This window comes from Zonotrichia albicollis, chromosome 23 (assembly GCF_047830755.1).
Source record: "Zonotrichia albicollis isolate bZonAlb1 chromosome 23, bZonAlb1.hap1, whole genome shotgun sequence".
Classification (NCBI taxonomy): Eukaryota; Metazoa; Chordata; class Aves; order Passeriformes; family Passerellidae; genus Zonotrichia; species Zonotrichia albicollis.
The window spans coordinates 2804734-2832434 of NC_133841.1; the positions used below are offsets into that span (position 1 = coordinate 2804734).

A 27701-nucleotide genomic window follows, 5' to 3' on the forward strand; every position below is an offset into this window, starting at 1 on the left:
ATCTGCAACAGTGAGCTCCCACCCTGACTGGATTGGTCACAAGAAATTGCTCTCAGGGAATGGGATTTGTTAACATTAAAAAACAAACCCAAAGCTGTTTGTTCTTTCCTCTAGGGAGGTTTCCAGGTCTCAGTGTTGTAGGGAATAAGTTTGGTACAAAGCATGTGTTAATGTGTCTGCACTCAGCAACTGCTTGTACGGAATGCACAAGTTCTTCTTTTCCTGGCTCTTCCAGAAGTGAACCCCACAGAAATGGGTGAGCTCCTGAAGGATCCCCTGCACCCCATGTGCCTCCCTTTGATTCTGCCCATCTTTCCCCCTGCTCTCCCCATCTTGGCCCTTTCTCTGTGTCTTTTTTCTGTTCTTCTCTCCTGTCACTGTTTTCCTGTGTCAAGGTGAAGCCACTGCTTAATGCCACCATGCTTCATTCCAGAGGCTAAGCTGGATTGTCGGTGTCAGTAGTGACAGATGATGTTGACAGGTCACCTGAGTCACTGCTCAACCAAGCCCAAGCCCCAGCACCTTTGGATTGAGGAGGATTGCCCCACCTTGAGAGAGATCCAGAGCTTGGGTGCTCTGAGCCATGCATACACTCCATTAATCTGCTGTGAACAAGGGACCATGGACATTCCCCAGGACCAAGGAGAGAAGTGCTGACAGATTTTATGATGTCTCCCTGAATCACAGACTGCAAACTGATCCACTCTAGGGGAGAGCAGTGTTGGGTGTTGGGATACTTTCAGTCTGGGTGTATCTCTCTTTTCAGTCCTCCCCAGCTGTGGAGCAAACTATGCCTCTGGTAACAGCAGGAGCTGGGAAGGGGTGGCTGGGCTGGAGCCATGGTTTGCTTTTAGCACAATCCCTGAAGTTTCCTTGGCTGTCAGTTTGGTAGCAAATAAAATAAGTGGATTGGAACTATAAGTGATTGCAGTTGGAATTTCAGCTGGGATAATGTCCTTGCAATGGCATGGGAGGTAAGTGGGCTGAAATTGGTGCTAATGCTTTGTAAGCCCTGTGTGAAAGAGGAATGGAAGTGAAAAATTCTTCCAACTGCAGCTCATCCCTGTGTTCCCCTGCAGGAATTATCTATGAACCAGTATTTTACTTTGTATTTTACTCTATGAAACATCTCCCAGCTCCTGCTGCTGTCCAGAACCACTTCCCATCCTGCTGCCCCTGCTCTGCAGAGTGCACAGCATCACAGTGAGACACCCAGGTCACTCTTGTGTCCCCCTCTGAGAAGCTGGGGATGCCACTGTCTCTGTATTCCAAGCTCCTGCCAGCAAGAGGAGCCAGCAGAATCAGGATGGAGCCCAAGCTCCCCGCACTGTGAGCACTGTCAGGGAGGCTGGCTGCCAATTCCTGCCTGAGTAAAGCCAAACTCCAGTGAAATATCACAATAACTCCAAAGAAGCAAAGATTGCAAGAATATCATCTTTATTTGAGTAGATGCAGCAATTCAACACATGCAAAACCTAGAAATAATTGCAAAGCTGACCCAATTTGCATCTTAATCATCACTAAGTGAATGAATCTGCCTAAACTTTGTGTGGCCAAGAGCCTTCTGTGCTTCAAGAGTAATTTCCAGCTGTTCAGAGTGATTTCTCCATCTCAATCCACATGTGTTGTCTGCTTTTTCTCAGTTTGCAGATGACCTTTGAAGTACCTTCAGTGCTTGTCTCTTTTGTCTGCAGTAACATGGAGAAAAAGAACAGCAATAATTTAGCCCAGCTCACACAGAGCACTCTGGTGGGCACTGAGCTTGCCTGGGGCCTCATCTCTCATTCCCTTCTCTCAGAACTTTTCCTCTCCATCACCTGGATTTGACTCATCCCTTTTATGACACTGCTGACCTCTAACAGCTCAAGGCAGGTTTTACTGGCATGTTCCTGCAATTCCCCCAAGCAGGCCAAGCTTCAATTCCCCTGTCCTTTCATCTGGGGAAATGATTAAGTGTTTTGTGCTTTACTTCAGCAGAGTCTGAGATGTTTTTCTGATATCTGACATATTTTAATTGCTGAAATTTGTTCCATTCTAACCAGAGAAATAATGGTTTTTTTTCTGTGACAAATTATGCAGACCCCAGTCTCTAGAACAGACATAACTATCAGTTATGTGGTTTTAGAAAATAAAACTTCTCCTGAAAGAGAAGGAATTCTTACCGGCAGTTCCCGAAAGGGAGCCAAACATCCTGCGGAGCAAAGAGAACAATTGGAAAAAGAGTTAATACAACAAATGCAAAATGAGATGAGGATTGATGAAAGCAAATTATCTATCAATCAGGTACACTGTGTGCAGTCAGGGAAGAGATGCTCATCTCCCTGCACTCTTTCTCAGCAAAGGACAGGGAGTTGTGTTAGGAAATACATTTTTAAATTGCATTGGTAAAAAACACTATGGAAAAGAAGTAACAGAGCAAACCAAAACCTTTCAACCCCTGCCTCATTTTTTTCCTCCTTGAGGCTGTATGAGATGAGATTAAACTGTGCTGCCATGTGGGAGTCACTCAGTGACTGCCTTCACTTCTCTTCCCAGTATTTCCTCCCACACTGATTCCTGTTGGGTAAGAGTTCTCCACCTGGTAACAGGGAGTTTATGGGAATTTGGTATTAATTTTTATATTCTGTAAAACATTATTATTGGCACTTTTTCTGACTGTGATGCAGCTGATCACTTCAACTGGTAGTTGCAGTTAATCTACTGTGCTGCTTGTCAGTTCCCCTTCCTGTTTAGAAACTCTTTGAGGTCTCACTTCATGTAAATGAACACTCTAACATTTCTAGCTCCAAAAAAATTACAAAAAAAAAAAGTTTGTTACAAATTGTATAACTCTAGGAGTACTGTGTTAACCAAGGTGCTGCGGCAAATGAGCACCATGACATGGTCAGGCTGAGCAAAAGGTTCTTACTGGGACTCCTGGCCTTCCAGCAGCTGGCGGTACGTAGCGATCTCTTGCTCCAGCCTAGTCTTGATATCCATGAGGATCTTGTACTCGGTGTTCTGGCGCTCCATGTCAGCTCTGAGCTCAGCCAGCTGTGCCTCGATGCTGCCAACCAGCCCCTGGATCTGTGCCAGCTGTGCCCCGTAACGCGCTTCTGTGTCGGCCAAGGTGCCCTCCAGCGCCGCTTTCTGTCAGGGCAAAGCACAGGCAGGAGAGGTTGCTGCCAGTGCAGGACTTGGTGCGGGGAGGGAAATAAGGGCCCTTTTCAGTGGGGGTTTGTCAGGCAGTGCCGAGTCTGACGTACCATGCTGAGCTGGGACTGCAGCTCGATCTCCAGCCCTTGCAGGGTGCGTCTCAGGTCAGTGACCTCGGACTTGCTGCTCTGCAGTTGTTCGGTGTTAATGGCGACCTCACGGTTCAGCTCTTCAGTCTGAGACAGGGAAAACACTACGTGAGAAATGTGGGGGGCTGTCACAGCATTTTTCTGTGTGTTTTAATAGTTGTTTCTTTCACGGATTGTTGTGGTTGGTGTTTGTACAATATGGAGGGGTTTTACCTTGCTGTGGAACCAGGCCTCAGCATCCTTCCTGTTCTTCTCAGCCATCTGTTCATACTGGTCCCTCATATCTGCCAGGATCTTGGACAGGTCAATGCCTGGAGCAGAGTCCAGCTCAACGCTGACTTGACCGGCTGCTTGTCCTCTCAGGGCACTCAGCTCCTGTGGGGAAAGGCAGAGGAGACAAAAGAGGGCACAATTGTAAACTGAAAATGTTATGAACCTTCTGTCCTTTCTTCAAGGGCTAAGGCTGACTGACTCCCCTGAGATACTGGCAGGAGGGATCTCAGTCTACACAGGAATCTTTCCCTCACTGTTGGAGAGCCCAAGGCAATCCTGAGGGACTCCACTCCTTCTAGTGCCACTTTCAAACGTGTTTCTTGGGGTTTACCTCCTCATGATTTTTCTTTAGATAGGCCAGTTCCTCCTTTAATCCCTCAATCTGCAGCTCCAGGTCGGCTCTGGACAGGGTGAGCTCATCCAGGACCCGGCGCAGGCCGTTGATGTCGGCCTCCACGCCCATGCGCAGGCCTTGCTCAGTCTCAAACCTTAAAAAAGCAAAACAAATTCAGGTTCACTGATCACCCAGTCCACAAGAAACACAGTATGAATGTATCTGGGTTTGTAGGATTTATGGTGTAGCAAATGTCATCAAGCCTTAAACCATTCTCCACGTATTCCTCATTATGCAAAATTTTTAGTGGTGCTTTTAGCAAAGACATGAAGATTGAACTGTATGCATAGGATCAAACCAATATTCACACAGGGGTTTTAGGGGCATTCCATTCCTGTTTCACTGTCCTTTGGCTCAACAAGGATTTTTGCCTACTCATGAGATCTTTTTCCTTTCAGAAATTACTCACTTGGTTTTGAAGTCGTCAGCAGCCAGCCTGGCATTGTCAATCTGCAGCACAATCCTGGCATTATCAATGGTAGCATCAAGGATCTGCAAACAATGAAAGCTCATTGCTGAGGCTGACACAACTGTTATCAGCTTCCCTGCTGTGCAGATAAGAGTGAAGAGTCTATTTCACCTGTAGCTACAACAAATAGAGGTGTAGGGAAGGATCCATGATCTACAGCAAACACGTCATACAGATTTATCACACTTCTGCCAGGATTCTGTTTTGGACACATCCTTGTGTCCAGTGTATGAAGTGAAAGCCATTTTTGGTAGAAGTTCCACAGTGAGACAAAACTACATTCTGGCTGAGAGGGAAAGGACTTTGAAAGATCACTTTGATCACAATTTTATTTCCTAGAATACCAGGACAGTGTTTATGTATTATTTTAATGCATCATGAAAGCCTCTGAAGGAAATTTTATTTAAAGGAATCTCTTTCAGTTTTACCTGGAAAGCATGTCTTCTATGCCTGCCACTCCTAAAACTCAAAAGGTCATCCACAAACCAGCTGTATGGTTTCCCACCCCTAACTAAGGAGAGCAAAAGAAAGGAGGGAAGAGAATACTAACAGGAGGAAATCCCATTGCCATCAGATTTTAAATCAGGAGTGAATGTGGATGGGTTGAAGCAAGGAGAAGCAACCTGCGTGGGAGCGGTCATGAACTCCAGGCTGAACTCAGAAAACTAAACCTCAAGTTTTCTTTCTTTTATTTACATAGTTAATCAGCTACTCCCTGTGTTATGCAGGGTGTGTATCACCTCAGCAATCTGTTATCAGGTACCCATGGGCTCTTGGGGCAAATCCTGCATTTATATATGGGATTGATTACTTCATGTCTGCTGTTTCCTTTTTTCCTATGCCAGATCTTTCAGTTCACTTAATTCCAAGGTTGAGTATGGGAAATGTAAAAAAGAAAATACTCTAAAGCCGTTTTTATTTTCATTGTTAAAGCAGAATGTCTGGGCCTCTGAGGGTTTTCAAGCTCTATGGCAGGTGAGAGATTGCAGAGATGGGCAGGTTGCTGTCACAGCTTGGCTCTCATTATAAATCAGTTTATATATGGTCATACATACATTAACTGGTCATATGTGTTGTGCATGACCAGCACGTGTATAAACAAAGGCTTTGTTAAAAGCCAACATTATCAGACTTCAGTACTTGGGCATCCCCCACTGACTGGTTTGTACCTCCTCTTGGCTAGCATTAAAAAAATAGATAATTCCATATTGAATTGACTTTAACCCTCCATCCATTCCTTGCATTTACATCTCATCTCTCTCTCCCTCCCATGACCTGCAATGCTTTCTAGGAGTTCCCTAAGGATATTTTTGGCGTTTCATGCTTCCTTTGTAAGTGGGAATCTAAGATGACTTTTGAGAAATATTAACACCTACCTTGTCTCGAAGGTCCTCAATAGTCTTGAAATAAGGACTGTAATCCCGAGCTGGGCTTGGTCCTTGTTTTTGGTACCAGTTCCGGATTTTGCTTTCCAGGTCAGAGTTTGCCTCCTCGAGCGCTCGCACTTTCTCCAGGTAGGAGGCCAGGCGATCGTTGAGGCTCTGCATGGTGGCCTTTTCATTTCCCGACAGGAGCCCATCACCCCCATAGCTAAAGCTGCTGCTGAAGCTGCCTCCACCATAGCCTCCCCCCAGGCCGCTTCCCAGGCCAGAGGAGACAAACCTGGCAGAGGACACGGACACACCTCTGCCACCCGAGCCCCCGTGGATGCTGGGGGCCCTGAAGCTGCCCCCGAAGCGGAGGGAGGAGGCTCCGGGTCCCCCCACCACGGAGGAGCTGGTTTGCCTGAAGCTGTAACTGGCCATGGGGAGGAAGAGCACGGACCCGACCCAAGCTGCACCTCAGCGATTCGTGATCCCGAAGCAGGAGAGTGCCCCGCTCCCCCACCGCACTGCTTTTATGCCGGTGACAATGGGAGTTGTCTCCAGAATGTGTTATCTGAGACCCATGGAATTTATCAGCCCTAAGCCTTCTGCCAACACGGCGGTTCCCCTTATTGGTCAGTGGCTGTGCAGTGGGCTGTTTCCTCCCCCAGTACCTCCACACGGGGAGGGATCCCCTCCCCCGGACCTCTGCAGCTTGAAGCGAAAGGTGGGATTTGGAGGAGGCGTCTCCCTCCCGAGGGGAGCGTTCCTAAACCTGGTTAGAGTTTGCCTTCGTGGAAACAAAGGGGTTAGGAGCGCACCCACTGCGGCCAAGCCGCGGTCAGAGGGAGTCACACAAAGCCTTGTTTTAACAGAGTGATTCAGCCTGATAACAGAGCTTGCAAGGAGCCCAGAGGGTGAACAATGTGTGTGGACCTTCACGTTCCCACCCCTCTGTTTCCCTCGTTCCCCTTGAGAAAATGTCTTCTTTCAGAAAGGAAGTTTTCACTCTTTCTATCTTTACTCTTGGTTCCGTTTGGGCTAACAGAGAACGTGCTGTATCTGAGAGTCTGGTTTTCTACAGACAAGAATCCTCCTGAAGCAGCCATGGCTGTACCTGTAGCAGAGAAAAGCAGTGACATCCCTGAGTACCTGGAGAGTGAGCAGAAACAAGTGTCTGATTACACACTGAGTCCTTTGATTGCTACTGAAAGGGAGAAGCAAAGAGAAGAAACAGAATCACTGTCTTCTGGTCTTTGAGAGTTATGAAAATGTTATTTCTAAAATTTTCAGGTCCTCTATTATCCAAGATGGATTTTCAAAAACTTGTGTTACTTCCTTCCTCCAAAACATATCTGAGGAGTTCTACAGAATTTGGAGGGAATGAGAAGGAAAGAGAATGGAAGGAAAGCTCTGGCCTGGCAGCACTTACAGCTCTTGGGAGCAGCCAGGCCTTTCTATACCCATGAAAAATGCTCCAGGTGTTTCAGGCTATACAATGAGCTGCACTCCCTGTGTACAGAGGTGTCAAACTGCGGGGCAAATTCAGGGAGGGAAAGAGCAAACAGCAAATGGGAGGCCAGCCAAGGCACCTGTATCACCAGGTAACGAGGAGGCCATAGCAGGAGGAATTCTGCAGTGACTCAGGTGTGAATATATCACTGGATACACACAGGATGTGTTCCACACTTCAGCCCCAGGACACCACAGCAGAGCTCTTTGCTCTCTGTGCAGGTTTTGCCTCCCACAGCTCTCCATCCTGCACTGCAGTGCTGTGCAGCCTTTCCTCAGAGGCCCAGGGATGCTCCTGCTGCCAGAGACACACCAGTTCCTTCTGGAGACCTGAATGTCCTGTTCAGCCCTGGGTGGGACAAACCTGCCCAGCCAGTAACTGCTCCAAGGGCTGGGAACAGATGAAATATTGATGTCAGGAGGTGACTGAGAGAAAACAACTGGGGAACAGTTATTTTTTTGTTAAAGTCCATACTGAGAGTGTAAAGAGCACCAGTGCATGTGCTTTTCTTCACTGAACAGAAAAGCAAGAAGCTGAAAGGAGATTAAATACCAGCGTGTTATTTTTGAGATCTACCTCCTGGTGCATGGAGAGATGAACATCTGTCCCTCCAGGGATTCCTTCAGCATTGCCTGGACTCCCATATCAGGACCTCAATGCAGTGTATTTTTGGGTTGTGCAAAATGAAAAACTAATCTGTGGTGCTGCGTAATATTTTATGATCCAGCTCCTGAAAACTGGGATCTGGAAGGCTTCTGGATGGCCTCTGCAATATCTTGAGTAAAGTAAAAAGTAAAAGCAGCAATCCCCATATATTGCACTGTCAGAATATTGATCAGGTTGGGTTTGCATGAGCTTACAGGGAAGAATCTCCCAAAGAATGAACTGCAATTCTTAGTGCCAGTTTGGAAGTACAGCTGAAGTGTCAGGAGAAGAAAGGCTTGGGACACACAGTCAAATGGATTAATCTGATTTATCACACCACATACAGCATAAGCCCCTAGTACTAAATCAGTCCCTCACAAAGCATTTTTGCTAAAACTTCTTTCTAAATCTTTCGACTTTCAATTTCTGTTTCACCCTAATGTTTGCATGTGTTTGTTTTGGTAAGGACTCCCTTAAGGTGAGAATGTGTATTTAAATGCTTGGGAAAGCCTTCAGTACAGCAAGCTGAAGAAGGTGCTGTTAGCATTCACTGTAAGTCTCTTTTTCTGCCAGTACTATAAACCTAATTTATGGTAGGATCAGCTTTTTCCCAATAAGGAATGGTCAGCACAGGGAATTTCCCTTATCTGCACCTTATCAGAGGGGAAGGGAGACACATTTTTTCAAGCAGAGTCATCCAGACACACCCAAGCTCCTGGCTAAGACCTGGTTCTGCTTTATCTTTTATCTTCTCTGCTTTGCCAGTCACTGCTGCTTTATAAAACCATTCAGTTGTTTCGGGGTAGCTTTATTAATTGTCCTGTGCACCCTTTTTTTCTTGCCCTTGAGGACACTGCTGTATCCTTCTCTCTTTTCACATCATGCTGAATTTGCTTCCAGGGATAGATAATGAATTACTCTTTAATGAACTTACTGAACATTTTAAGCAACTTTGTTGGTGCCTGCAGTTCCACTCATGCATCTATGAATGAATGAGCAAAGCCAATATATTATTCTGGATTTATCTTTTCAATTTTGAACTGTTTGTCCCTTCTGGTAATTTTTCATTTCTGCCTTTGCTTCCATCAATGAAAATATGCTGCTTTTTCATGTGCACATTTTGAGTCTTCATCTCTTCTCTTGCTCACATGAACTTTTTCCACCCTCCCCACTGATCATGTCACAGGCCCTATTAAGATCACAGCTTGGAATGTTTTTTTCCCCTTTTAAAGATCAGAGGCATGAAGTATTTGCAGCTTTTTATTCAAGCACAAAATTTTCTATTTTTTCTTTTAAACTTCCTTGTGAGAAGAGCCAGTGACAACAAGCTCTGATCTGCAACTGGTACCAAGGTAACTGCAGTTATGGTTTACCCAAGATACAATTCTCAGCTGTCTGACTTTTACAGCCCATCATAAATATTTTTCTTTTTTTTTTTTTAATGCTCAAAACCTGGCATTGCTATATATTCTGTGAATGTGCCAATAGATTGTGAGACAAGAATGCTGCTGTGCTGAAGAGGCAGGTCCCAGCACATGCACACATAGCTGTGAGTGGCTGGAGAAGAGGGTTGGGAAGAGCAGAGCAACACAGGGAATTTGCTCAAAATTATTATATTTGTGAAGCAGAGGGATTGTGGAGAAGGGAATGCATCATTTCTGCACTGAAAGAGGTGAGAAACAAGGTTGTGTAAGGGTTCTGTGTTAACAGAAATTGTGAAAATAAGATACAGGACAAGACATTTCTGTCCAGGGCTCTGGTTTGTTCATGGCAGGACAGAAATGATGGATCAATGATTTCAGCTGATCTGGAATGATTCCTGCCCAAGCTGCTGCACTGCTATTGGGGCACAGAATTTAATTTGTCAATGATTGCCATTTATAGAACATTTAAACAGATTGGTATGAGGAAAATAAATAGAAGATCCTCCTGAAGAGCTCAAGCACTTTAACTGGGAGCAGTGTAAACATTTCACAAATCCTTGAAACTGGCTGTGGTGTGGAAATGCTTCATTATTGTCCCTGTTTCCCTAGAAACATAACTAACTTTAAACTCCTGACTCCTCCATCATTCCAGAACTCTAATGATAAAGTAAATAGTGGAGTAAAGTACCTGAGACAGGAAAATAAACCAAATTTTCTTATCGTGTGATTAAAGATTGTGTGGGAAGGAAGGCTCAGTTGGGGCACCAAGCCCTGGGGAGTGCAAATCAACTCACTGGATGTACTTTCACACTTCCTTTAACCTGTTATCTGGCTGGTAAATCTCAGCAAGGTATGATTGGGCTGGAAACTATTATTTGAGAGTCAAACATCCAACTGACAGGAGGATGTGTTCCAAAAGTCAGGTTTCTGCAGGCAGCAGCAAAGGCAGTGCCAAGGCCCAAGGGACTGAAGCTGTCCCAGGCTGGGGCTGTTGGACTCTTGCCATGGCCTCTGCATGCTGCACTGAGGGAGGAGCCCTGGGGCTATCCACAGGGATCTTCCCATACTCCACATGGAAAATTCCTGCTCAAAAATAAATCCTAGACCTGGGAGGGACACAGAGTAGGATGGGGCTCATAGCCCAGAGCTGAGCTGTTTTATTCTGTTCCCATCAGTGAAGCATTTGTGTGTCGTTTATATCTCTGTGCTCATATATTTACATGCATATACTTGTATTTATAGACTTCTATATTATTATTTCTCTTGTTAATTTTGTAAGAATATATTCTGATCACAGGAGTAAGCCACAGCTTCCAGTAAAGACAGAGATTTGACTGTGCAAGCCTTAAACATTAGTTTAAACATTAGTTCAGGGTCTAATTAGAAAACAAGGAGCTCTCTTAGTACCCTCCTGGTGGATCCTTGTATTTGAACTTTCCTGATCCTGCTGCTGGTTTCATACTCAGCCTTTCTTGACAGGAATCCTCAGAGCCTGAAGATCTCTGGTTGGGCTCAGTGAGACAATCCAAGAGAGCAAATCCTGCAGCCTCTGGTTGGTGGAGCTGCTGCCAGGGAGGTGCTGGTAACCCTTGGTGCTCAAGGCAACTCTCAGCCCATGGAAACCCCTTTGGAGCCCTGCTTCTGCCTGCCCTGGCTGGTCACTCAGCTTTAAGGGAACAAAGGGGATTTCTCAGTACTTTTGGCAGTTTATGCCTCTTTTATAAAGGACTGAGTTACTCATGTTTGTGTGTACCTAGGAAAGTCCCTTCCTGGGCACTCCTGATTGTTATACCTTAACTAAGAGCTGGGGTTTTTGACCAGACTCTGCCACCCGTATCAGCTTTAAATCTTCCTTTAATTAAAAACTGAGGTTTGTGCCAACTGTCTGTGTTTTGGGCAGCCCACCACCAGCAAAGCAAGTGACTGAAGTGCTTTCTGAGTGCTTTTTCATGCTTTCCTAATGCATTCAGCTTTCACAACTGATAAAAATCTGGTGACATGATTTCTAACAGCATTTTCGACAGAAAGGAGTTGTTGGAATTTATTTAAAATCTATGTGTGTGTATGTGAGCGCTGTGATTTTCAATAGTCTGACATCAGGCTGTGGGAAAGCACTGAACTAAGATTGGGAATGCTGTCAGAAAATGTTGATTGCTGAGGCTGTGGTGGCTTTGATGCCAGCCCTGCATGGGTTGGGAATGCAGGTGTGTGCAGGGAAAGGTGTTCCCTGGAGCCAGGCTTGGCAGAGCGTGGGCTCCCAACTGCTCCATTAGCAGTAATTGCAGCGTGCAGAAACCTCTCTTTAGGCACTGCTAAAACAGCTGAGAGTCAGCTCCAGTGGCATTTTTGGGGTTCCCTGTGGCAGGAAAGAAATTATGAATCTGACTCCATATTTTTAGAAGGTTAATTTATTATTATATTATATTATATAAAAGAATACTATACTAAAACTATACTAAAGGATGGAGAAAGGATACAGACAGAAGGCTTAACAAGAATGATAATGAAAACTCATGACTCCTTCCAGAGTCCAGCCAGACCATGATTGATCATTAAGTCAAAATAATTCACATGTTGGATAAACGATCTCCAACTCCAACCCAAGAGAAGCAAATCAGATAATTATTTTCTTTTTTCCCTGAGGTGTCTCAGCTTCCCAGGAGAAGAATCTTGGGCAAAGAGGAGTTTTTCAGAAAATATGACAGTGACAAGCTCTGCTGTGCCTGAGACTACGTGTTTGCTGTCACTTGTCCTTTATCATGGGATTATGGAATGCTTTGGGTGGGAAGAGACCTCAGAGCTCATCCAGTCCCACCCTCTGCCCCAGGCAAGGACACCTTCCACTAGAACAGGTTGATCCAGGCCATGAACACCTCCAGGGATACAGCAGCCACGATGTGGAAACACTTAAAGAAATTGTGAGGTTTGTTAGGATTAGCACTCCAAAGTGTTATATGTGATGTGAAACCTAACAGAAATTGTTACAGAGAGAAAAGATTTTCCTGCATGAATTCTCATATTTACTTAACTTAGCTGCTGCTATTTTTCATGGTGATGGTGGGCTGGTAAATGTCAGAAATGTCACAGGAGCAGCTTCCTTTCCTCTTGCTGTTTGTTACAGGCACAGTGAGGCAGAGTTTCTTTTCTCATTCCTTGAGTTGGTGGTGGGCTAAGAGGGAAATCTGCCTTGTCACCTCTGTGGTTCCATTTCCTTGTAGCCGGGGGTGCCCGAGCCTGGCAGGGCTGAGCACAAAGGCACCAGGAGGAGCAGTGGGCTGTGTGCCTGTCCATACCTGACAGCTGCCCTTGCAAATGGAAGCATTGCTGTGGGTCTCAATCCTGGAGCTGTGTCAGAATCCTGATCCAGAGTGAAGCCCCTTGGACAACCCAGTCCACTCAGTTCTGGTTCTTTTCTTCAATTTCTGCCCATACAGCCATTTCACTCTCTTATCTTCATGAAACCTCTTGAAAATGTTGGATTATCCACCCGGAGATGATTAATTCCCAGAATTGAGTCACCAACCGTGGGATTTGGGGTTTTGGGAAGCAGGAGCGGCACAGAGCGCCCCCTGCAGGCCCTGCTGTTAACCACAGCCACCGAATCCAAGGCGTGACATAAAAATAAAAACAAAAACGCGCCGATTTTCCTATTAATGAATCTGTTCTTTCCTTGTATGAACCGTGTTCCAGGCCTGAGGCTTTAGTTTAGTTTTGGGAGTGTTTTGAGCAGTTTGTGTCACAAATCCTACTTGTTGTTTCCTTAATTGCCATCAGAGGATGCCAGGGAGCCGACCCAAATGGAGGACACTGTCACCCACAGATAAATCCTGTCCCTGGTACGGAGCTGTGGGGCATGCCACTGGAGCAGGATAAGCCTCAATAACAGCATTCTCTCATGCTGCCACTGCAAACGTGTCAGACCTAAAAGAGAGCAGAAGGGAAGCAGGAGACTCAGGAATGTTCCTAAATGGCTCTTTTCTGGGATTACAGACATTCTTCCTAGTTAAACTGTGCCTAAAGAAGGTATTTGATCCCAAAGTCCATTTCAGCTGGCTAGTGCTGAGGGGTTTTGGGATAGTCAGCACTGGTTGATAAGAGAGAGGAGTAAAAGGGATCCTAAGGCAGAAGGAACTCTGTTGCTTGCGCAGAGCAGAAGAGTCCTGTTGTGACTCCAAGGAGTGGCAGATCTGCTTTGACTTTACAAACTTTTGTTTCCCATGGAAATATTTTCTCTGACTCATCCCTTTCCTGCTGTGCTGAGGATTCTGCCTGGATTGTAACATGGAGCAGTTTGATGTATTTTAAAATAATACCTTGTTATCCAAAACCATGATGTTTTACCTGTCCTGACTCTTTGCAAGCCAAAGTGTAAGTGTAAAGCTGCGTGACAGGATAAGAAATGTGATTTAGGAGGTGTTCAGGGAACAATGGAGCCTCTGAGACCCACCCAGGGTCTGGGGCAGGGCGGCAGTGGAGTCACTCCCCTGCTATGTGGCTGACCCTGTTCAGCAGCTTCCTTAACCCTGCAAATCAAACACTGAAATGCAGATTTCTCCGTTTAAAATGACTGAGGTATTTCCCCCGTTTTATTCCTCTCCTGAGCCCAAATAAGCTGAGTGTGGAACACGAAGTGGGGCAGGTTTGGTAACAAAGCTTGAACCTTGCCTGCACCGTGCCATTCTCCATCAGAGTTCCACACACCATGGATCTGGGAATGACCTATGGAATATAGGAACACACTCCTCCATGTGGAACTTCCAGATAAAATTCAGATTTTCCAACATGTCAGAAGGAATAATCCCAACAACTGAATGTTGGGTTAGTAGAGTTTTCAAACTCCTCACTCATTTCCTGATCTAACCCTTTGTTTAATTGATCAAGATTAGACAGAACTCTCACCCAGAAGCTGGGAAGGGGCTGTCTGAATAGGACTTCTTGTTCAGTGACTAAGGAAAAGTGGTTTTGATTTGACAAAATTTTCAAGAAATTTTGGGGTTAATTAATCCTGATTTTTCATTTCTGTTGCTGAATTGGCAAATCAACTACTTGCACACCCCTTGCAACATATTCTATGAAAAAGAGGTTCCCTCACCCCTTTCTGTCCCCCATAGGTGTCACCCTTGAGTTTAATGTGGATGTGTTTATTCATCTCCAGGATTTTATCCAGTCATCATATGATTTAGAATTCACGTATTTCTTTGGAGCCATATTACACAATCCACGCAACCTTAATTTCTTTGTGTACCTGACTTGTTACACCTAAGTGTAAATACAATATTAATATACCAAATAGACTGCTGGACACAGAGTTTTCTTTGCATTGCAGAAAGATAAAGCTTTATTTGAGGGATTGTTGTTCAGTAGAGAACCAAGTGCACTGCAGAGACCTGTGTGTGAGCACAGGGATCACAGTGTTGGCCAGGATCAAAAGGGAGGGGTAAATAGTTTTAGGAGAAGTCTAGTAATTATTAATTTTGATTTCATGGATAGCATTTGGAGAGCAGGGTAGGTCACACCACGCTGAGGGCTGGCTGCTCCCATGGCAGTGACTGGATCAGGGAAGTCCAACACGTCGGTGGTATCTTAACACACTCTTGACTGTCCTGTGAAAAGAAAGAAAAAACCATTGCTCTGATAGGGAAACCAAGAGTCTCTTTGCAGCATTGACATTTCAGACCCATCCACTATTTAAATATCCATTTGTTAGCAAAAGCATGGGAAAGGAGCTTAGCCCGTCTCTGGAATTGGAGCCAAACCACTTTGAAATGAAGAGCTTTGTCTGTGAATGGTTTAATCCCTGCTGCAATTGCAGATGTGGAAACCATAGCACAAGGTTGGTATTAACAGGAAAAGGGGTGAAACACAAAATGTGAAAGCCATAAGTCTGGATGCTCTTTGGAAGATATTTCTTACCTGCCTTATCACTAGACTGACCATGACAGTGAGAACTAGAAGAGTAAGAGTGAAAGGACATACCTCCTCCTCCTTGGAGAGCTCCTTGACATGATCTGTAAAAGGAAAGGAGTTTTAATGAAGGGAGCAATAAATACATACTGACATCATGTGCAGTGCATGTAACAGCTCAGCTTTTCCTGGATCTTGCAAATGTATTTTTATATACGTATTTTCATTTCATTCAATTCAGCTGTATTTTCCAAGAAGATGATAAAAGCAGAGACAGCAAGAGACTGTTGCAGTAAAATTCTTGTACTCTAATAGTCCAGCTGTGCTTGTTTGTCTGCTGACAGAAGGAACTTCATTACAATTTAGTTTGGCACGGTGATTCCTCTCATGGAATTCACTCTGTGCAAACAGGTCAAGAGGAACTGATTAACTCAAAACCTGGCAGTAACAATATGCTCTGTGTTTCCCTTGACGTTTGATTTGATGATGAGGTTTTTGATAGACACATTTCAATGCAGATGCCGTGAATAAAAGTTGCTGAACTGAGATTTCAGCTAGAGACAAGTAAAATATTCTGCTCTATCTTCTGTAAGTGCCAAGAGAGAAAAGCTTGTGATAAAATTGGTGCCCTTATCTGCAAACAGAGAACATACACAAGATCCTGCTGCCCTTCCTGCAGCAGCGACCGGTACTGCTGGATCTCCTGCTCCAGGCGCATCTTGATGCCCAGCAGCATCTTGTACTCCTGGCTCTGCCCCTCCATCTCACAGCGGATGCTGCCCAGCTCCTCCTCCACAGAGCAGACCTGCGCCTGGATTTGTTGGAGCATGCGGCCGTAGCGAGACTCGGTTTCTGCCAGGGAGTTCTCCAGAGAGCTTTTCTGGAAAGGCAAACACAGGACATGAGGAGCAGAGTTCTACAGCTGCCTGCCCATGCCAGGGAGGGAAGGGCCCGCAGATGCTGCCCCACATACCGTGCTGAGCTGTGCCTGCAGTTCGATCTCCAGGTTCTGCATCTCGCGCCTCAGCTCGCTCAGCTGGTGGCTGCTGGTCTGGATGTCCTGGCTGCTGGAAGTGACCTGCTGGTTGACTTCTTGGATCTGCAGAGACAAAGCCCAGAGACACTTGCTGAGCCCCAAGGGAGCAGATTTGCTGAATGAGAGCTGCCATCTGCAAGGAGCCTCTCTGTTTCAGCCAGTCCTGGTACCAGGGTGTCTGGGCTGTGCCACCAAAGGAGACTCCACTCTGGGCATTCCTACCTACCTTGACTTCATACCACTGCTCCACTTCCTTGCGGTTCCTTGCAATGATCTGCTCATATTCATCTCTCAGGTCATTCAGGATCTTTGTCAAGTCTTGTCCAGGGGCAGCATTGACCTCCACGCTGACATCGCCACCAGTCTGGGACTGGAGCTGCCTCATTTCCTGCAGGGAGTGCAGAGAGAGAGACAAGAGCATACACACAGGTCAATTGTTGTGCTGGGGACTGTGGGCAAAGCACTACAAAGGGACAAAGGAATGACAATCCCATGGCTTAAGGGGAAATGGACTTGATATGTGATGATGGGAGCCATGAAGAATCAATGGGTTGTGTCTTTGGCTTTGCTATTTATCATTGGATCGTACCTCCTCATGGTTTCTCTTGAGAGCAGTCAGCTCATCCCTCAGGGACTCCAGCTCAGATTCCAGGGAGGACCGAGTGCTGGTGAGACCATCCAGGATGTTCCTCAGGCCATTGATGTCAGCCTCCACGGTCTGACGGATGACCAGCTCATTCTCATACCTGTACCAAAGGAAAGCAAAGCATTGCACACTCATTTAATTTCGATGTGTAGGCTTGATCACATCACTTTAGACAGGGCTTCATCCACCTCCATTCATGAGTCTCATAAAATTTGGGACACAAAAGAGGCAAGGTTCACAGGGAGCTACTCACTTCATTCTGAAGTCATCAGCAGTCATCTTGCTGTTGTCAATGTCCAGAATCATCCTGTTGTTGTCCACAGTGGCCGAAATAATCTGCAAAAGGGGAAGTAGGTGTCTTTCTGTGTTCTAGATTTCCAGAATCTAGAACAGGTAGAAAACTCTACCAAAGAACACTTTGGCAGAAGGAAAGTGAAAAGCAGAAAAAAAGACACAAAGCTTTAGTAGAGTGTTACTACTGTTTATAGAGTAGTGCAGAGGCCACAGAAAGTTCCTCAATTGCCATAGGGACTAGTGTGCAAGGTTTTGGCTTTTCAAAGGTTTTGATGAAAGAGTATATTGATGGGGGAAAGAACAGAAGAACATTTATTTTGGGAAATGGCCAAGCCCCATGGGGTTCTGCACTCTGGCTGTAGGAGGCAGCGTGGGCTTTGCCCGATGCTGTAAGTCATCTAAATATGAAAATAGTTGGATGTAATGGAAGACCTCAGTCCTTCCAGCTGGTGTCTGTAGGAGTGTGAAAGGACAAAGGGAGCTCAGATCCTTCCATCCAGGTGCTTTGGCTTTGCACTCCATGCAGCTGATGTGGCTGGGAGCAGAGGGAAGCACTGCAAACCACACATGGCTGGTTTGGAGGCAGCTGCACAACGTGGGATGTTCATGGCGTGAGCCAGCGTGTCTGTGGCTGGGGGAGCTGCTGCTGCCTGGGGCTGTGCCCTGCTGCCTGTGGGCTGCTCTGAGGGTTTGCTCAGCCAGGGGATGGATGGGAGGTGCAGCTCAGCAGGTTTGTGCTTGAGGTACCACCAACACCGCATCCCACAGGTGGTAGAGCCCAGAGCTGGGGATGGAGGGAGGAGGAAGAAGCAAAGAGGAAGGAGGAAGGCCTTAGAGGAGAGAGGAGCATGTGGGAGATGGAGGCAGGGTGAACTTACCTGACTTTGGAGTTGTTCGATGGTCTGGTAGTAGGAGCTGTAGTCCTTGGAAACGCTGGGAGCTTGTTTCCTGTACCACTCGCGGATGTGGTGCTCCAGCTGAGCGTTCTCTTCCTCCAGCATCCGCACCTTGTCCAGGTAAGAGGCCAGGCGGTCGTTGAGGTTCTGCATGGTGACCTTCTCATTGCCGCTGAGCAGCAGGTCCCCGCCGGGGCCGCAGCTGCCCGCAAAGCCCCCGCCAAAGCCGCCGCCCATGCTGCCCATGCTGCCCATGGTGCCCATGCTGCCCATGCTGAGGCCGCCGCCGTAGCTGCCCCCGCCGATGACGGAGGAGGCGTAGCGCCGGCAGGACACGGAGGAGCTGCGGCCGCTGCTGCCCCCGCAGGCACCGCCGCCTCCTCCTCCGCTCCGGTACGAGGTGCTGGACGTTCTCTTGATGCTGCAGCTCATGGTGATAGGATCAGATGTTCAGCCCCAGGTGCGAAGCTGTGCACAGCGAGACTCAGGAAATCCAAGTGTAGCGGGCTGTCCTTGCTGGTGGCTATTTATACCTGCCCAGGTGGGTGTCACCTGCCAGGCAGTCCAGCTTCCCATGGGGTTTGCCAGCCATAGTGCTCATGCAGAAAGTGATGTGCTAAGGGGAATTTCTTTTGGGGCTTGGGACAGCCCTCCCCCCAGGTACTGGGTTTGCATGCTGATTCACCCCAAGCCTGCACTGCAATTTCGGGTGGGTGGCTGTGAGTTAGATTTTGTTGGAGATAGCTCGTTGCTGGCTACTTAGTGAGTGAGACTCATTTTAATAGTTGTTCTTTGTTCTTTGGAGTAATTTTCTTTTGTCCTCAAAACAGGTGGTGAAAGAACCACCTAATCTCTCTGCTTTAATTTCAGATTTGGAGAAGTATGAACTCAAACACCCTTTGTGTGAGGCTGCTTGAAATTCGTCTTGGAACTGCCACTTCTGGAAATAGAATCTCTTCAGAATTTCTTTTTTAAGTCAGAATCTAGAGTTCAGGTTTAGAATTTCTTTTCCCCAGAAAAGAAAGCTCAATGTGGGCACTGTCTCTCAGAATACTTAGTGGTAAATCACAGTAGAATGAACTTAACAGCAGCTGTGTTATTTCTGTTCTCACCAAACTCTGGTGGTATCACTTACAGGAAATCCTCCTGTCTCATGCTCTGGTATGCATGCAGTAATGCCATTTTAAAGCTGTGAGTTTTTAAACATTTTTGTGCATATTTCCAATCACTCAGGGGTTATCTTAAACTGAAATATGTACATGAAATCTATATGGCTGCATTGGCTGTATCCTGGGAGAGGAAAGAGGACTTGGCTTGGCCAGATAGAGGCTGAGATTGTTATCAGCTGGTTCTTGAGGAAGGAGGTACCAGGGCTTTTTGAAATACAGAACAATCCTATTGTCCATGTAGGAAAGGGCACAGTCTGGATTTGAGTGTGTTTGGGCTGGGAACCAAGGGGAAATTTTTAACTATGGGAAGCAGAAGGGTCTTGAAGAGTTTCCATTGCAGGAGTTGTGGATGGAAGAGAGAGTTTCAAATCTGATCTCAGTCAATTGATGTTGGGGATTTCATCCTTGTATAACAGAGGGAGCTGTGATGACCCTCTAAATCCCCCCTTACCTTCACTCCCTTAGTGCTGTACCACTGCAGCCTTTTGGTAAGGGGCAGATTGTGATAAGCCCTTCTTTGGAAAGGAAATTTTGCCTTTAAATAACTTTTGGAAAATGTGAATTTAAGCCTGAAGGATAAGGGGTCTCATTATGTGAGGGTTGAACTTTGATGGAAATCCATCTCTACTTGGAAGTTATAATTTACTCAATTTTTTGTTGTTGGTTTCTCCATTTATGCTGTTACTTACACACACCCTGCAGTTGTGGCTCAAGCAGGATTTTTTTTCTTAGCCACAGTGATTATTAGATCCATAAAGTTACTAATGTGTGTTATAGCTGACTGAAGGATCATGGAAAACCATTCACCCTCTTTCTTGACACACCACCACCCCCATATCACAGAGCCTTTGATCTACATAATTATGATTGTTGTTTTATTGGTAGCTCTCTAATTATCCACACGTCAGAACCAGCTGCTTTGCATATGTTATTGAGACTGAGTCATCTTTATTAAAAAATAAAAATTATTTTCTCACAGGGTGTGATTCCTTAGTCATATTTTCCTCATTAGATTGTTGAAATGCACTTTTATTCTCCCGTATGAGAAGTTTATTGCTGATTGGTGTTAGTGCCAGAGGTGTTGATTTTATATCTCCTCCTCAGCGTCGTTGCATCACAAAACCCGGCCCAACAATTTCTGACATTTCCCAATGCTGTAATTTCATACTGTCACCAGGTGCCTTTTCTCTGTCTCTCTGTTCCTCTCCTCTTTTTTGAATAGGTGCTCTAACCATCCTTACTGCCATAACTGCATCTCAAACATTTCATCCCTGGACTGTTCTGTAACTTGGGAGTATTTCCATGTCTCCACGTGCATTTCTGGCCACTGTCCTGTGGCTCTTGGCCTGAGTTGGCTGTTGTGAGTTTGGACCTGCTGATTTAGTTCACAAGCCAGAAGAGCCAAGGCTGTTCAGGAGCCAAAAGAGCCAAGACTGTTCAGGAGCCATTACTTTTCACGGTGGACAAGCAGGTCAGACATGTTCTGCTGTAGATGTTGAGGCTCCTCAGCCATTCAAAGGCACTGTAAGAACTTTAAAATCACATTTTCCCCTGGCAGACCTTTTGTTCATAGTGTGCCCCATGGACCTCTGCAAGTCAGAATTTTGTTTGAAGTAGGAATCTTGTGAATCCTTTCCCAGTGTGAGTTTACTCACTGGTGAAGTTGGATGCCCCAAATTGGCAGAAGAACCCAAAGCAGCCTGTGGTTTCCACAGAGGCTGTGATGCCATTACTGGATGTATGTCTTCAGTGACACCAGAGGGAGAGGACAATCCTAGATACAATTACTGGTAATTAATTGTTTTACAGTAAATGAGTCAAATGTGGTCTTGGTAAGAAGTGTGCTACTCCCAAGAGTTTCATCAGGAACCCCATTTATGCATTCCTCATCCATTGTCCCGCAGCATCACTCAACCTGAGCATTTGCTCAGTTCATTCAGAGCTGTAGGATTTCCACAACCCCTCATTCTGGGCTTGTCTTCCTCTTATGTCACTCCGTGGGGTGGGCTCATAAACCTGTGTATGTATAGAAAATCCTACAGAAAATCCTAGTAACTCTGAGCTTTTTTAATTCTACAGCTGAGCTAAATCATTACTCATAGTCCTTCCTCCCACTGAAAAAGGACAAATTTAGAGATACTTCCCAAGGGAAATTAAGCTCTTCCAGCAGAAGGATCCTTTCCTGTTCCCTTTCTCTCTACCTGCTTCCATGCGCTCCTGTAATCAATGATGGTAACTAATTGAATTCTAAATTCCTCAGTTATAGACATTTTCTGTAGTTTAAGGTTCCATAATCTGGCTTTAAAAGACGTCCCCTTCAGCTCCTTTGGCTGCAGTAAACACAGCTGAGACCTGAGTGAGCTCTGGCAGCCTCTAGAGACAAAAGCCATGTTTGCATTTGCCTTACATCACTTTCTATACAGTTAAAACCTGAAATGAGCTTTTTATTCATTGTAGACAGGCTTTTATTCACACAAATTCCTGATGCTGGACTGATAAAAGTCAGTTTTTCAACAGAAGTAGAAAATGTATTCTTTGTGGACACTCACTGCAGGCTGCAGTCAGGGTGCTGTGCTGGCAGAGCCAAGGCATGTGGTTACTGACAGAAGACCTAAGCAAAATCCAACTCTTCTAAGTTGGTTGTGGAGAGAAAATGTTTAATTGCATTACCCCAACAGATCAATCTTTCAGTGTGAAATGAAATGGGAAATACTAGAAAACAGGTTTAATCAGTGGGGAGGGACAAAATGACAAACGTCTCAGTAAGTGATACATGGCTGATTTCGTGTATCTGGTGCACAACAGTCAGAGTCTGTAAAGGGCTTCACTGTGATCTTCAGAAAGCAAAATATATCTAAAGGAGCTGCCCTAATTTAATATTGCTGTCTCATCTCTAATTTTGTTGCATATCTTATGTTCTTAAGCAGTAAAATATAGAAGATACCTTCAGTGAAAGAAATGTGTCTCTCATTTCTGTTAAGGCAGACTATCAACCAGCTGTGTGTACTAACAGAAATTGGGTTCTTGGTATTATATCAGTATTTCAATTGAAATTTCTATCGTAAAACACTGGAATGCTTTTGGTGCATGACGCTGAAGGGAACAGATCCATTGTCTTGCTGTCTGTTTCTCCCAACAGAAGTCAGCAAGACGTCATTCTCTGTGCAACAGAAGGTGTAGAAATACTTGTGAGGAAGCCCCTTCATACTGGAAGAACCTCTCCTGAGTCACACCTTCCTTCCCTCACTACTCTGGCTGTGATGAGATTATTGGACTCAGATAACTCACAGTAGTACCATTGGGCACAGTTTAGTAAATTAACAGTTCATCTCCTGATCGTTACCCATCATTTGCATTTTCTTTCTCCTTTCACTCGCATAATCCGCTCTTTAGTACGAGTGGCAAGGCAAGGGGCCAGAAAGCAACCCCTTAGTAGCCATTAAGAAACAAAATGGTAAATTGTTTTTTACATCTCCGGAAGGAGAAAAATTGTGTCAAGAACTGGCAACAAGGTTTCTCTTTGCAACCTTATATCTCTTGCTTGTGAAGAGAGAGTTCTGCCAGCCTCACCCAGCAGTTCCCCCAGCAGAGGCTGGCTGTTGTCCCACCTCACACAGCCGTGGTCACAATTCCTGATATTTCCTTTCACTCAGTGGTTCTATCCCAGCACTGTGTCCATTTTCCTAGTACAGAATGGACTGTTGAGAGATCACGTACCCAGTACAACTCCACAGCCTGTATTTACTGGATGATCTGGATAAGTACCCGCACGAGGTTGCTTACATTTATTTTCTCAGACATGTTGTCATTTGAATTGCAGACATAAAGATTTATTAAAGCAGAGTTACCAGCAGAGTGTAAGCTCTTTGACAAAGAATGAGTTGCCAAAGACAAGTTGAGTAAGCCAAGCATTGCAGGCAGGAGGAGGGGGTGCTGGGGCAGGTGACCAGGCTCTTCCAAACCCTTCTCTCGGCCGTGCTGCAGAAACTCGTGGGCGTCTCTCGTCGCAGCTGGGCAGTGCCAAGGTCTCTCCTGCTGCTCTAGCACACTCTTGACTGCCCTGTGTGAGCACAGAGCAAATCACTGCCTTCAGGGGAAGTCTGAGCATTCCTGCTGGGTGGAATTCTTACACCTGACAGTGTTAGCAGCACAGGAGCAGAGGCTCTGTGCCCAGCAGCACTCTGGGCGCTTTCTCAGAACTGTATTTTTTATTGTTCCAGTAAGCAAAAAAGTGTTTCCCATCCAATAAAGCTTATAAACTATATTTTATATTTAGGCAGAGGGAAGAGCAGCACTTGCTGTATTTTAACCCCTGATTCTGCTGCCACAGAGTAATGAGGTTTCTCACTCCCAGGCTAATGGACCTTGGAATCTTTCCCAGCCCAAACAACAAACCTTTTTCTGACCAAATACATTGTAGCTTTTGGGGCAGATGGAACCCACTAGTAATGACACCCTTACAAAGTATTGACTTACCTGAAATTTCTCCACACTGGGAATGAGAGAAGGAAGCAGAATATGACTGGGAGGATTTTCCACCTCCTTGGAAAGCTCCTTGGGAGGCACTGTTAAAAAAAAAAGCCAACAGAGAATTCATCAAAACCTACTAACATTGGATATTCAGTTGAAAGATATCTTGATATAGCTTCAGGGACAAATAGGGCTCTATTGGCAAATAAGTACATGAGGGTTTCTTTTGACTCCCTTGTCATAATATGAAATACATACACAAGATCCTGCTGCCCCTCATTCAGCAGTGCCCGGTACTGCTGGATCTCCTGCTCCAGACGGGTTTTTATCCCCAGGAGCATTTTGTACTCCTGGCTCTGCCCCTCCATCTCACAGCGGATGCTGGCCAGTTCCTCCTCCACGGAGTTGACCTGCACCTGGATTTGCTGCATCAAGAATCCGTAGCGAGACTCGGTTTCTGCCAGGGAGTTCTCCAGAGAGCTTTTCTGGAAAGGCAAACACAGGACATGAGGAGCAGAGTTCTACAGCTGCCTGCCCATGCCAGGGAGGGAAGGGCCCGCAGATGCTGCCCCACGTACTGTGCTGAGCTGTGCCTGCAGTTCGATCTCCAGGTTCTGCATCTCGCGCCTCAGCTCGCTCAGCTGGTGGCTGCTGCTCTGGATGTCCTGGCTGCTGGAAGTGACCTGCTGGTTGACTTCTTGGATCTGCAGAGACAAAGCCCAGAGACACTTGCTGAGCCCCAAGGGAGCAGATTTGCTGAATGAGAGCTCCCATCTGCAAGGAGCCTCTCTGTTTCAGCCAGTCCTGGTACCAGGGTGTCTGGGCTGTGCCACCAAAGGAGACTCCACTCTGGGCATTCCTACATACCTTGACCTCATACCACTGCTCCACCTCCCTGCGGTTCTTCTCAATGATCTGCTCATATTCATCTCTAAGGTCATTCAGGATCTTTGTCAAGTCTTGTCCAGGGGCAGCATTGACCTCCACGCTGACATCGCCACCAGTCTGGGACTGGAGCTGCCTCATTTCCTGCAGGGAGTGCAGAGAGAGAGACAAGAGCACACACACAGGTCAATTGTTGTGCTGGGGACTGTGGACAAAGCACTACAAAGGGACAAAGGAATGACAGTCCCATGGCTTAAGGGGAAATGGACTTGATATGTGATGATGGGAGCCATGAAGAATCAATGGGTTGTGTCTTTGGCTGTGCTATTTATCATTGGATCATACCTCCTCATGGTTTCTCTTGAGAGCAATCAGCTCATCCTTCAAGGACTCCAGCTCAGATTCCAGTGAAGATCTAACAAGAGTCAGGTCATCCATGAGATTTCTCAGGCCATTGATGTCAGCCTCCACAGTCTGACGGATGACAAGCTCATTCTCATACCTGTGTCACACACAGAGACAGAGAAATGGGGAAATGAAATACTGACAGTCAATAGCACACATCTTTCTAAGATCAGTATTCCAGTAAAACAGGATGATTCAGTAATAGCACCCGGGGCAGTCCTCCCTTGTTCCTAGATGATGATGAGAGGGATTTGACAGACATGCAAGGTTCACAGGGAGCTACTCACTTCATTCTGAAGTCATCGGCAGTCATCTTGCTGTTATCAATGTCCAGAAGCATTCTGTTATTATCCACAGTGGCAGAAATGATCTGCAAAAGAGGAAGGTGGAGAGAAGTCTTTCTGTGTTCTCTATTTCCAGGACAAGCAGAAAGAAGGCTCTAAGCTTTGGTAGGGTGTTATTGAGGGTCTTAAAAGTATTTCTTGCAGTATGCAGGGGCCATATGGAAGGGTAACAATCCAACTTTACTTTTCAGGGAAGCTTCTGCTATCACAGACCATCCTGCCAAATCCTTGCTCTTCTTTTTCTCAAGTTAGACTCAGCCCTTATGAGTCCCAAAGAGTGTTTGCAGCCCTTTCTATATAAAGTGCTTTTTCACAGTATCTGTTTAATCTGGTTTTTTTGGTACTGTGTGAGCTGATTGTAATGGAAGACCTCAGTCCTGTCTGCAGGAGTGTGAAGGGACAAAGAGAGCTCAGATCCTACTTTGGCTTTGCACTCCATGCAGCTGATGTGGCTGCGAGCAGAGGGAAGCACTGCAAACCACACATGGCTGGTTTGGAGGCAGCTGCACAACGTGGGATGTTCATGGCGTGAGCCAGCGTGTCTGTGGCTGGGGGAGCTGCTGCTGCCTGGGGCTGTGCCCTGCTGCCTGTGGGCTGCTCTGAGGGTTTGCTCAGCCAGGGGATGGATGGGAGGTGCAGCTCAGCAGGTTTGTGCTTGAGGTACCATCGGCATGACCATCCCACAGGTGGTAGAGCCCAGAGCTGGGGATGGAGGGAGGAGGAAGAAGCAAAGAGGAAGGAGGAAGGCCTTAGAGGAGAGAGGAGCACGTGGGAGATGGAGGCAGGGTGATCTTACCTGACTTTGGAGTTGTTCGATGGTCTGGTAGTAGGAGCTGTAGTCCTTGGAAACGCTGGGAGCTTGTTTCCTGTACCACTCGCGGATGTGGTGCTCCAGCTGAGCGTTCTCTTCCTCCAGCATCCGCACCTTGTCCAGGTAAGAGGCCAGGCGGTCGTTGAGGTTCTGCATGGTGACCTTCTCATTGCCGCTGAGCAGCAGGTCCCCGCCGGGGCCGCAGCTGCCCGCAAAGCCCCCGCCAAAGCCGCCGCCCATGCTGCCCATGCTGCCCATGGTGCCCATGCTGAGGCCGCCGCCGTAGCTGCCCCCGCCGATGACGGAGGAGGCGTAGCGCCGGCAGGACACGGAGGAGCTGCGGCCGCTGCTGCCCCCGCAGGCGCCGCCACCTCCTCCTCCGCTCCGGTACGAGGTGCTGGACGTTCTCTTGATGCTGCAGCTCATGGTGAAAGGATCAGATGTTCAGCCCCAGGTGCAAAGCTGTGCACAGCGAGATTTAGGAAATCCAAGTGCAGCGGGTTGTCCTTGCTGGTGGCTATTTATACCTGCCCAGGTGGGTGTCACCTGCCAGGCAGTCCAGCTTCCCATGGGGTTTGCCAGCCATAGTGCTCATGCCAAAAATGATGTGCTAAGAGGAATTTTGTCTGAGGTAAGTAAAAGACATTACCATTCAGCGCAAATATGTCTTAGTTGATTCACATCTAGCTGCACTATAATTTATTGTGGGTGGCTCCTTGTTGGATACTTTGTTGAACAATGTCGTATGTCTCAGTTTCTGTTAATCTGGCAATATCGCGCTGGTAACGGCAGCTATTGAAGCTTCTGCTTCATTGTCTGTGTCCATTACTTTTTATGCTTTGAAGCTCAGTAGCTCAGCTTTAGTCTTCCACCTGAGATCACAGACATGATTCATAACACCAGCAGCCTCCAAGGGGCTCTTCATTCATTGATTTATTTCAAATTTCATCAGCTTTATAGGAATCTAATGCACCAAAATTAACATTTTGAAGACTGCATTCCCATGTCTGTTACAGAAGAAGACTTGACTCCAAATTTTTCACTCTGTGTTGAATAAGGTCCTGCTGGCATTCAGCTTTCTCTGAACATTGCAGCATGTGGATCACAGTCTTTTTTCTTTTTGAAGAAAACTCTGTGTAACAGCCATGAAAGTTACATTGAGCAAGGGAAAAGATATTAAATCTTTTCCTATCAAAGAGCTCCTAATTTTATTGTAATGGTTTTAAATGGACTCAGAGGAAATTGAGAGGAGAAATATTTTACTTTGCATATTTTCATCACTGCATCTTAAATAGTAAATTCTCAGAATACATCCTTGAATTATATAATACAATGAAAAAATAAGTTTGATTAAAACAGCCAAAGATTAGATCTGAAAAAATATCATCATTACCTGAGCTCATTACAGTGAAGGGTGTTTTGCAACCACGACAGAATACCTTGCGCCACCCAACAGAGAGTCAGAAATACTTGTG

At 46.0% G+C, this 27701-nt stretch overlaps 3 protein-coding genes across 3 annotated transcripts; all 3 read right to left on the bottom strand.

Annotated features, from left to right (window-relative positions):
* Positions 1 to 1426: 1426 nt before the first annotated feature.
* On the bottom strand, positions 1427 to 10928 carry LOC102069478 (keratin, type I cytoskeletal 19). The gene is made up of 9 exons (XM_005494383.4): positions 10774 to 10928; positions 5797 to 6901; positions 4361 to 4443; positions 3889 to 4045; positions 3498 to 3659; positions 3246 to 3371; positions 2909 to 3129; positions 2163 to 2191; positions 1427 to 1688 (listed from the first exon to the last, which is right to left on the bottom strand). The coding sequence occupies exons 2-9, from the start codon at positions 6223 to 6225 to the stop codon at positions 1669 to 1671; spliced, it is 1227 nt and encodes a 408-aa protein (XP_005494440.2). The 5' UTR covers positions 6226 to 6901; positions 10774 to 10928; the 3' UTR covers positions 1427 to 1668.
* A 3753-nt stretch (positions 10929 to 14681) lies between these two features.
* LOC102065070 (keratin, type I cytoskeletal 15) lies at positions 14682 to 18891 on the bottom strand. Its single transcript, XM_014272277.3, has 8 exons — positions 18125 to 18891; positions 17206 to 17288; positions 16896 to 17052; positions 16533 to 16694; positions 16244 to 16369; positions 15924 to 16150; positions 15343 to 15374; positions 14682 to 14969 (listed from the first exon to the last, which is right to left on the bottom strand). The coding sequence occupies exons 1-8, from the start codon at positions 18572 to 18574 to the stop codon at positions 14950 to 14952; spliced, it is 1257 nt and encodes a 418-aa protein (XP_014127752.2). The 5' UTR covers positions 18575 to 18891; the 3' UTR covers positions 14682 to 14949.
* Positions 18892 to 23097: 4206 nt separating this feature from the next.
* Positions 23098 to 27593, bottom strand: LOC102069300 (keratin, type I cytoskeletal 14). Its single transcript, XM_074557534.1, has 8 exons — positions 26212 to 27593; positions 25359 to 25441; positions 25012 to 25168; positions 24649 to 24810; positions 24360 to 24485; positions 24040 to 24266; positions 23788 to 23876; positions 23098 to 23371 (listed from the first exon to the last, which is right to left on the bottom strand). The coding sequence occupies exons 1-8, from the start codon at positions 26650 to 26652 to the stop codon at positions 23352 to 23354; spliced, it is 1305 nt and encodes a 434-aa protein (XP_074413635.1). The 5' UTR covers positions 26653 to 27593; the 3' UTR covers positions 23098 to 23351.
* Between the last annotated feature and the right edge of the window lie 108 nt (positions 27594 to 27701).